The sequence below is a fragment of the Lytechinus variegatus genome, chromosome 10 (genome assembly GCF_018143015.1).
Source record: "Lytechinus variegatus isolate NC3 chromosome 10, Lvar_3.0, whole genome shotgun sequence".
NCBI classification, from domain to species: domain Eukaryota; kingdom Metazoa; phylum Echinodermata; class Echinoidea; order Temnopleuroida; family Toxopneustidae; genus Lytechinus; species Lytechinus variegatus.
In genome coordinates this window covers 33857385-33869225 of record NC_054749.1, presented here as the reverse complement: position 1 = coordinate 33869225, position 11841 = coordinate 33857385, and the positions used below count along the sequence as shown (strand labels likewise).

At 37.1% G+C, this 11841-nt stretch overlaps 1 protein-coding gene across 1 annotated transcript; it reads left to right on the top strand.

The window, feature by feature from the left end:
- Positions 1–3169: 3169 nt before the first annotated feature.
- On the top strand, positions 3170–11841 carry LOC121422776. The gene is made up of 3 exons (XM_041617960.1): positions 3170–3509; positions 7503–8185; positions 9687–11841. The coding sequence occupies exons 2-3, from the start codon at positions 7515–7517 to the stop codon at positions 10213–10215; spliced, it is 1200 nt and encodes a 399-aa protein (XP_041473894.1). The 5' UTR covers positions 3170–3509; positions 7503–7514; the 3' UTR covers positions 10216–11841.

The following is an 11841-nucleotide window of genomic DNA, read 5'->3' as shown; positions in this document are numbered from 1 at the left end:
GAGCTCTTTTGAGGTTTAAACCTGCAAACGGGACATTATATTCACCTATTTAATCATAAAAAGTATGGGTTTTGCTCAAGAAATCATGCGAGCGCGAAGCGCGAGCTGAAAATTTTTACATTCCAATTGGAAAAGCTGAACGAGTTGTGTATCTCAATCTCGCTTGCTGATTTCTTTGTAACATTACAATCTCATTTTATTTTTCCACTTATATGGAATTATTGGGGGGGGGGGCAAAACGATATGTTTGCCCCCCCAATATTTTCATTGGTGGGGCGATCGCCCCCCCTGCCCCCCCCAGGATCGATGCCTCTGTGCTGTCATAACTTTCAAAGTTTATAGATATAGTTCATAAAATGTGGATATCATAGGTGTAATCAAGTATACCACTGAAACGTCGAAGGTCAAATGTCATATACTTTCAGTGAACATAGTATTGTATCATTATGAAGTGTGTTTCTTGTGAATAATTATTTTTAGAGTAGTTTTCAAAGTCAGCACTTCTGCTATATTGAATCGCGTGATGCAGCGCAGGTGAGGCTGCCAGAGGCGCTCCACTTGGTTACCATGGTTACTATATTGAACTTTAAAGTGCACCGAATTGGAAGTTCTTTAGAATGGTTCAAAAGAATTTGGCATTTTTATAACCCATGACTGAGAACATATTGTTGAGGTAAAACCTCGCAGTTAAAATGCATGTAAATTATAGCAAATTTTACAGTACATGTATAGTTCAGAATTGTATTCTGACTGAAGATGGAGAATTCATGTTTCCCTTTTAAAGTCACCCGCACCTTCAATTCTTTTTAATGGACAAAGGATGACAAAAACATAATCTAAAAAAGTTGACATCATTTTCTATAAAAAATATGAGAAGTACAATAATATTGTTGTAGGCCTACTTTATCATACATTTCATTTCCACCAAAATTTGCAAGCCTGTAGAGGAAAGTGTATCATGTTAAGCGGCGTATACGGTTAATGTGCTTGGTTTCAATTTATCAGAACTCTTTTGAACTTTTTAGAACTTCCAAAGATTGGAACATGCTTTCTGGTAATGTAATAAGTAGCATATCTATCTCTATACTTTAAAAATTACTTACATGACCCACCTTCTTATTATATGCCTCACTACTTTGTCATATTTTATTACGAACGATTTTGTCTCACAGTGACTTAGAATTAAAGATTAGTGTCATAATTATTAATTCTTTTTTGTCATGCCATTCCTATATATCTATTTTCATTTTGCTCTTATCGTGACATAAATCTTTAAATGTAATCATTGTCCTTTTCAATGATAATTCACATTATTTTATTTCGGCGACTTGTGCCAAAATTTATCTTGATGCTATTGTAATTATATTCATTTGGGACTCAAACCTTTTTTTTGTTTCCATTATTTTTACTTTGTATGTTTCACTTGTCTTAATAAATACAAATACAACTTGCAGGTGTGCTATTTTCAAAAGACACGCAAAAAACCGCGCCAATTATAAGGCTTCCTTTGTATCGGGCTATATGTGAAACGGTTGATTGACACGGTAACACTCGGAGTAACGAATAACTCAAGCTCTTCGTGATATCATAATGTTCTACAAAGAGTGAAATGAGTGATCATTATCTCGTGTTTGCTATACGAAGGCGTATTCAATGCAAACACATTCTAATACTCAAATTTGGTTTTATAACGAACAGTTGAGATCAGGACCCCGTAACACAAACCTTAGCGATGAATATAGCAAATAGGAAAGGACGATTCTGAATGATGATTTTCTTCAGAAAGTCCGGGATTCACCCTGGTCTGATCTTGAAGTTATCTCTGACGTCAACTTGTATTGCAATAGTGAAAAGAAATTTGTGTTTCAACCATTGAGGAAATAGCACCACTATAGCATTTACGAGTACATGAAAAGACTCCCATGGTACGCCAGATATAATATAATAAAGTTAATGAAATATCGAGACTCGGTGCATCAAAAGTTTTTAAAGGGAAAAAAATCAAATTGAAGATCACGATGAAAGCCATACCTTGGGTATTTGGAAGAATTACAAAAAACTGCGTAATAATGTCAACATTTTAATGGAAAAAATATAAAAGAAATGATTTCACTTCTGAAATTCGTGATTCTGCCATTAATGTTAAACAAAATGTGGAAATGTCTAAAGGTCTTATTACCACAAAAATATTTACTTATTCCTAATATTTTTGAAATAGAAAATGTTTTCTGTCGTGATGAAAAAAACATAAGTAATTACGCATTGCAATGATTATTTCGTTGGATCTTTCCACACTCGAATGGATTCGAACGCCTATGGACTCGTTAGTTTCAGCTAATTAGCTTTATTACACTATGCAGTCAGAATGCACTGGAAAAATCAGCTGATATCATAGGCCTACGCTGATATCACCTAGCTGTGTAAATTTCATTATGACGTCACTATGTGCATAGTGAGTGCATGATTATGATGCACAAACATATAATGGAACGTCCTAAAAACTAAATTCACTCAGAAAACCCCTTGAACAAAAAATACGAGCATTAATTAATTGTCGTCCTAACTTGTGCCTTTTTTTCTATCATAAAACCAAAGCTGAATGGCTTTGAGGGTCAATCGCGATCTGCTCTAGCTCAACAATCAAGCAATATATGACCCATGTTTACATTATAATAGCTTATTCCAGTCCTATTTCATAATTATTATCAAATTCAAAGTTTGACACTGATGTCGATCTGTCATCCTCATGTTTTATGGCAGAATTTTGTTTTTATAGGCCTATGTACTTTTTGAATTCTCTTTATTTCAAAATCAACTTAAAAATGCTGCTGAAATTTAGCTCTCTATAGCCACCCTCCCCTCCGGTACATGCCTCTACCTACTATCTGGCACCCTGTACCCTGCGCAATTAAGCCAGGCCAGTAAAACAGTACGGATATAAAATTAGACATTCAACGTGGAGCACTCCCTAATATGGAAATGCTATTTTCAACACTACAAGGGAACACACATGTAATTCAGCACACAGTATGCAATAACCTTTGAGGAAAATTTCTGACCTATTCGAAACAGCGCAAAAACGCTGTGTGTCTGTGTTTTAGGTACCTGACTGATTTTTGTACAACCGCATGCAGCTAGCTGCTGTGTATGCGGATTTCATCCACACACAAAAATAATAATACCGAGTGTATATCAGACACAACGTGTGCACTCACACAAAGCTGAGATTTCTGTCTCTTCAAAAATAGGCAGCATTTTATCTGGGGCTTTTTAATACAATCCAATGTCAGCTAGGACAGAGCTTTAAATTATATCTGTTCAGTCTCTGTTGTGGTTTTATAGCTGTTCCCAGCGTTAAGAAGAGATAAACTGAACACGAGAAAATCGCTTGTTTTGAAGCCTATTTTTGTCAGTCGAAGAATTCTTCACATCGATTCTGCTGCTGGGCTAGTATATAGGAGCGTTTGTTGCAGTTGAGCTTTGTCCCCTCCGTATATGTTTCCTGTGCGGTGAGTACGATACACACACATGTATTGTAGTTTATATAGACTTACACACTCGCCATGCTTTGCAAGCCATTTTTGTCAAGGAAAAATAGAGACAACACTTAAAAACGGATTTTAAGTCCCATTTTCTTAATTGTTTCTATTCGACGTCTTTACAGGCCTACGTCTTTATTCGACTTTTTAAATTCTCCCCTGGAAGTCAAATCAATTTATAAAATAGATTTACTGTACCCCCAAAGAGAATATGGAGGGGCCTCCCAGGGTATATATGAATGGAGAAAATTGACAGGGGGGGTTGTAAAAATGCAATTGATCGAATGCATGCATGCAACGGGTAATTAGGCCTACTGAAATACCAATATGTCTATACGACGGGCTTTCGAACTGCCCCGCGGCCTCTCCATCTTTAATTATTTAAAGGGGATCTGAGAAATAACAAGACTTATGTAAACAAACATATGAGCATGTGGGCTACATGTGGCGGGAATTCGAACAATACAAATAGGATTGTTATATATATGTACATGTCATGTATTTATTCTTTATTATTTTCATTACTTGTTTATCATGTCTCACACAAAATTATCATAACATAATGTAATTTGATTCATTCATGTACGCCACGCAATCAACTGAACCGGTCACATTATATTTTCCTAGCAACCCCCCCCCCCCCCCCCATCCCTGTGTGCTTCGAAATAATTTACTAAAGTAGATGGTGCATAATGAATGATGTACGTGTTTATTATTATTATGACCGTGGAATTAAGCAGGGCCGTATTATGGGGGCTGCTGAACTTCTAAAGACCCACCCCGCCCAAAAAAAATTTTCCTCCGGGGGAGTTGCGTACGTAACATACCATAGGCTACCTATCAGGGGGCCGTTTCATAAAGCTGTTAGTAAGTTAATTAAGAGCGACTTTAAGAACGACTGGTGATCCCTTGTGGAATAGGGTACACTCGTTGGCAATATGGTTAAGCGCGTAAGAAAGGTTCACCAGTCGTTCTTAAAGTCGCTCTTAATTAACTTACGAACAGCTTTAAGAAACACCTACCAGGTACGCTAAGTGTAGAAATTTGAGCGAAAAGAAAGATTTCAGTTTTTAAGATCTTTATAACTTCTTGGAAAAAACGTTATACGTTAATTAAGTTATACAATACACTTAATTTGTAAATATTAAAGATTTTCTATTTTAATTGTTCCATCTTTATTAAAGTGATTGGTTAACATTGGTTTGACTTTTAAAAAATCTGAGCTAGAAGGTCACACTTGTCCCCTGTGTCTTTGATATGTTACAAAAATGAAGCCCAGAAAAAAATGCGTTCGAAAATAATTATTATTAATGCGTTCAAAAATTGAAATATAAAGTGACCGGAAACACCATCTTAATTTCATCCCATACACTTATGTGTACTATTTAGGCGTCTATAAGACACCTATTTACAAAATCAGGATTTGCCTTGTAGTATAAGCTTTTCATTCTCAATAATGGTTGTTTTCAGGGTTTATTAGTTCTAAAACATGCACTTGTACACATGTTTCATCTTGGTTTGAGAATTTTTCAAATCGGCTGCTCACAAAGTTAAACAATACCTTTAATCAAAAGAAGTTTCACATTCAACCTATAGATCCGTGGGACATTACCAGTGGTGTAACAATGGAGGGGGGCTTTGGGGCTCCTGCACCCCCCCCAAAAAAAAAAATCAGGACCTAGGAAGAAAAGGAAAGAGAGAAGGGTGAAATATGATATTATTTCTGAATATTATGTCAAAACCTATCACAAAATTGGATTTGCGTCATAACTTAATATTATTATTTTTTACTCGCTCACTTCGCTCGCTCTTTACAATAAAAGATTTAAGCAATACCTAGCCCTCTCAAACTTTTTTTTAGCTCATAACGCCACTGAACATAATAATGACAATATATTTATGTCATTGGAATGGTGAAGAGACAACACAAAATAATATGCAGCATAAAAGCATACATAAAATTAAAAAAACTTAAAACTTGAATTTTGATGAGAAATTCAAAAGACGGAAAATATTTCTTTGTTTGGATTTGTAGAGAGCACAAATTCACCTTGTCAGCTAGCTGCTCAAGGCCACTAGAGTAACCAGGGGGAGGGAGGCAGACCCCCCCCCCCTGAGGAGGCACAACTGATAATTTGTAATGTAGAGATGCAATGAAAACAGACGTGTGCCCCCTCTTTTGAACTTGATCCTTTTTTTTTTTGCTTGTCAAATTTTTTCGCGGACGAAATATCCTCAATAAAAATGTGCCCCCCTTCTGGAAAATCCTTGGTACGCCGCTGATCAAGGCCCTCTTATTATCCAGGCTAATGAATGAATTAATATTAAATCATATTAATGACTCAATATGAATTGTTTTCAAGGCGACGAAATACCTATGTATATTGAATGAATTGAAATTGCATATTGTAAAAATGGGCCTTCGAACCATCAATAATTGATAACAAAAAGAGTTTCTGTAATACACATGCAGTTATAGGCTCTATGCTAATTTCTTTAGCATGGTCGGTACTGATAAAATCATTTTTAAAACTGATTTCAATGGATCATTGTTAATTTATTCCAATGGTAATCCTTGCATCCAATATTTTTGGACCTATAGTCCTCGAATAACAGGATATAAAAAGCAAGATTTAGCTCCGCGGCGCAGAACGAATTAAAAAAAAATGTATCAGTAATCATAAGCCCTTCATGATAAACAGCAACCAAAAATAGTCTTTGTCGAAATTGATGAATCAAAATAGCAGTTTCGTTTTGGTGGGTGTTTCATTAAGTTCTTTTCTTGTAAAAAAAAATGGCATAATTGGCGGTGGTTTAGCGCGCAAGAAAGGTTTACTTATAGTAAACATTCACGCTTTTAATAGTAATTTCTTTAGCAGGAAGGTCGTGCTTTAGGATGACTTGTATAAAGGTCTACATGTAGGAATAAATGTCTATTTAGTTAATAACTTATTTTCGGCGAGGACATGCATACGGTTTTGGCAAAAATGGGCCGTAAAGAAAATGATCGCTGCAGGGCGAAGCTGCCCCATCCTGGGGCAAGTTCGTCGGTTTGGCAGGAAAAGTTAGCCCATAGCAAAAAACAGTGTTATATAAAACAAAATGATGTGTTCAAAGACACCAAATATATATATTTTTTTTCAAATTGGAATAACAGCGACTTCTAGTTCGATAATCTATGGAAAGTTATCATGATTTAGCACATATACCGACATACTTACATGTCTTGTTTGTAAGGATATCTGCCCCGTCGCAAAAAGAGCTAATTAGCCACCCCCCCTGCCCCGGGGGGGAACCATTTTCCTTTCTCTTATTTTTCGCAAATTGAACATATTTTGAAGTATCAAAGGCATATTTCAGTAAGCAAATATGACACCTTTCTAACCAAAAAAATATATTATAACTGCATTCATGAGTGCCTTTAAAATTACAAGAAATTTGACAAAAATATACAAAATGGCCTCGAAATGGACGATTCACCGTAATTTTCTGGAATTCCGAGCAGACGACCTCTCGCCAAGATGTTGCTACCTTTGGGCAGGTTAATATATCATTATCAACAATACCTACTTCCAGTCACAGCATGTGGAAAATCAAGTGGTTGGCGGATTAGCCCCGCTCTCCCTTACTCCTATGGCCGGTTTAAGATCGCATGCTCGATCTGTTCTGAAAATCATAAGTCAGAGAAAATTAATAACGAACAGCTTGATGAAACGGCATCCTGGACTTTGGACAAACGACATATTTGCAATTTTTCGTCAGCTCTGAAACTCAGAACGAAACTGCTCTTCCGATTCTCCAATTTTTGACAAAGATATATTGGTTGCATTTATCATTTGACGGGGATTTTCAATACATTTACTTTAAAAAAATCTATTCTGCGTCGCGTTGCGGAAACTCCGTATGAACGAAATTAGTCTTACCTATGGCTAATACTTCTTATATATTTATGTTTTCTTCCAGAGTTGTCTCAACATGCCAAAAGCAAACAGGTTTACTTTGGAGGAGAGGATGGCTGTTCTGGAGCTGATCAAGCCGAAAGTGGCTATAGTGGACGCATTGACCAGTGATTTCATGGCCAATGAGAAGAAGAAAGAAGTTTGGGAAGAAATTACCAGGGACTTTATCAAGGACCGTCCCGATAGACAGGAATTGACCTCTAAAGAGGTGAGAGAACTATGGCGAAGGGTAAAACACAGAGCTAGAATGGATGTTCGTCACGCCATTCAGAATGCCAAGGTGGGACACGTCAGATCCATGGGAGAAGCAGACAACTTGGGTTGGCTCCCTGACGATAACACTGGTCACAAGGTCATCGACATCAACGACCTCGGTTTAGAAGTCGATACTAAGTTCATCACTGACTTCGTGCCTTTGCTCGAAGAAGAAGCGACTGTGCTTGAGACACGGAACGGTGTCTTGCTAGACTATAATGAAAAGGGCAGTGCGAAGGAAAAGCGACGGGCGTCTTCGAGTCATTCAGTGCCTTCTAATGGACAAAATAAAGTAGCCAAAACCGAATCGATGGGTGGTACTGATGTCTATGAAGTCATAGAGGTCGAGGATAGGACGTCACCAGTAGCAGGAACACCACTTGACAGTGACCTGTCAAGTTCAAACCAAGAAAACCAAGGAGACACTTCACAGTAAGTGCACAGTCACTTTAAAAACCAATGATAATAATGCAATATTTGCCAGTGCCACATGCCATTTTCTCCCGAGCTACGTTGGCCATAAATGGTCATACCTACCAGGCGTCGTGGGCCAAGGGAGGGGGGGCATGACCAGAGCTGGACTCCCTATAGATGCCATACGATATGGAAATATAATGGCCCGAACTGAAGTAGAACTATTCTGGTCTCAATTATGGGCAGCTAAATGTGACCCCTATTACCTCAACTTATCAGCAAGTTTTGCCACTCAAATTTTAAATGACTCTCTGAAAAAAATAGTTGTCTTTAACAATGAAGATGAGAAAATAACACAGTAAACATTGGATGAAAGCAAAGTTTTGACGTTTTCAATTCTTATAGTAATTTTGGCATAGACTTAGACCATGGTATAAGTTAAGACAGACTTCAGAATATACCATGTATACGGGGCAAATGAAGGGCATTAGGTTCCAATAGTCGACGTAGTTGAGACGGCATTATGAGAGTAGGTTGAATGTTATTTGGGGGAGTGTTTCATAGAGTTTATGAACTATGGACATATTAAGTGCTTTGTGAAGTATGAAGTGTTATGGGGTTTTTTTAAATTCTTTTATTATTATTTGCTTTTATTACTGCGTTCAAAATAATGCAATATAAAAAATGTTTACAGATGCAATTAGACAGCTGGCATCCGTCTGTTTCGAGGAGTTTTTTAAACATTTTTTTTCTTTTAATATCTCCTCGTACACAGACGGCTCGCTATCGTGCAGCCACCATTAGGGGACTTGCAATGCAAAATCCCACCGTTGGGGCTCTTCAATTTTTGTCTTTAATGAATAAAAATTTTCAAAATTAACGCGACAAAAATGCAAATAAATATTTCCTCTTGGCAATAAGTGCCAAAAACGGAGAAAAATCAAGTTAAAAGGAACGAAAACAGTGACTTAACCTCGACTGTCACGCAAATTCACTTCCCCGTTTTATCCGATCTAAGTACATAAAAATATGGCCACTGAGTCCCCTGTACAGATCGCGCTAGAACTTCGGTCTCTGTATTTGGTGAGTGAAGCCAACGGAGTTCAGCTGAACAACCAACATAACAGAGACCGAAGCTTTTGGTCTAAGATGCAATATGCCTTTATAAAATAATCAGTAATAAACATGTGAACAATATAATCATAACACATAATGAATACAAAATAACAATATGGGTATAAACTTCACTTTTCAATAATAATAATAATAATAATGACAATAATAATAATGATAAATACTTAATGAACGCAGGAGGCCGCCATCGTAAGCGGTTAAGCTTGATATTGATGGCGGCCTCACAGTGCTTAGTAAATTAAGTCTCACTACTTCAGATACTGCATTAGGCACTATGCGAATTGCGAAAGCCAATGGTCCATGCCTGCAGAACTAACCACACACCTTCATCATATTACATATAAACTCACCTTTTCTCTCCTTTTTATATATTTTTTTGCCACAGGATTGATAGTATGTATGGTGTTCATGGGGGTATTCAGATCGCTGCTGTAATGAGCCAACAGCCAGAGTTTGCCCCAGATACAACCAGTCGGAGTGCATCGCATCATTTCGACCAGCACCAGCGGGTTAGAACAAGCACAACCACGGTAATGAACCCCTCACTGAAACCGGCAATGAACTCGAAACTCGGTATGTACATCGGTATGAACTCAAATGCACACTCCATGGTCCATCCGAGTATGGACACACCAATGAGCTCGGACATGAACACGAACATGGCATCGGATATGGGTATGAACTCGGGTACGACCAGGGCATCGACAGCGACGAAAGACACTGGTGGGGAGCTAACGGCGTTGTCGATCGAGTTTTTAAAGAAGGAACATGAAGCGAAGATGGAGTTGATTCGTTTGAAGCAAGCAGCTGCAAAGGCAAAAAGTGAAACAGCCAGGGCAAAAAGATCCGCTTACGATGAGAAAAGAATGTTTTACTTCGAGAAAAGAAAGCAGTTGCATGAAAATCCTGTTTGATTTGGGAAGAAAAGTATTTTTCTAAATTCGGATTGAAACTTGGAAACAGAAAAATATATAACTATGAAACTCATTGTCTCAATCTGACTCGTTTACAAGAGTAAAAAAAACGCGGCTAAAACAAATAATAAATTGTCTGAGTCAAGAGATCGATCTTCGACGATGAACGGATTGATTTTATACGCATACCCATTCTCTTACCAGTTTTGTCATGATCGTGAGGAAAATGACCATAATCTTATCATATTGTCATTATCAGAAACTTTCGATTTTATTGAAAATTGCAGCAGTCTATGAAGAAAATGAAACTGAACAGCACAGGATCTCTTATTTTGCCAATAATGAATAATGGATTTCTTTGCATAAAATGGACAGCAGCCAATGCAAGGGAGTGAGCAACCAAATCTTAAGATAGGCTTATTATGATCAAGAAATTGATGTTTTGTTAGAGAAGAAAGCAATCACATTGACATGCGGATTGATATTATTACTGATCCGGTAATAAGTGTGTCTAGATTACACTCGTCCACGTACGGGTCAAAAGCGACCCCGGAATATATATAGGGTTAGATGTGATCCAGAGTTATATCTGAACTTATTCCGGGTCATTTTGACCCCGGGGGTTTCGATCCAAAGGAGGTGTGGTATCAATGGACTGATTTCCCTGTTTCGAAGAGTGTGCAAGACTGCAAGTGTATTCGAGTGGAAAGGATTTAGATAAATATTGACAGTGACGACATGGTGATTCTGATACCTGGGGAGCGTTTCATCAACACTTTTGTTTGACAATTTGTCAGATCTGACATCTTTCCTTCATTCTGATTTGCTGAGAGGCACCGTTACTATGGTAACTGTCGGATAAAACATCCGACAAGTCCTTTCATGAAACGCTCCCCTGTTCCATATCGGCAAATATTTGAGTAATTCATGTAGTCATTATTTTTTACTAGATAAACGTAAAACAATATATTATCATCGACTTACCTGTTATGACTTTTCTTTAAAAAAAGATATGCACAGTTTTAGAATTCCATTTTAGATGAAAGTCAGCCTGATTATCAACTATTGTTAAAAAACACTTTTGAGTAACAAAGTTCAATCATTTTATGTAAATGACAGGTTTGCCCTGTTATACAATAAGTGCCCCCCTTCGTTTTTATTTCATTTTAGATTGACGGATTATAAGAGACTTATATAAAAGGCAAGTCCCACTGATTTAATTGAGTTTATATTGATTTTCTAAGATTTTGTGTTTACAGTAGAAGAATTTCAGGGGGTGGTGAGGGTCACCCATTACCGATATTTATAAGTTACCTGTTTTCTGCCTTTTTAATTTGTGTCAGTATTTCGAAAAAAGGGGCAATTTTCGTAAAAGGTAAATCTATATCTTTAGCATGTTTTTTAAAAGATGTTTTTCGAAATACGACACTAATGTATGCTAACTCGCTCTGCTAGCTCTCATATTGATGAGACATCACGCACAAAACCAAAGTAACTTTGACGAATTCAGTAAAAAAAAACTGTCACCGCAAAAGTCAGATTTAGGAATCACAGAAATTAGCATAATTATGTGACATTAGTGTCCTTTTTATTATTTTTACTTTTCTGTAAATAGTGTATTGTATA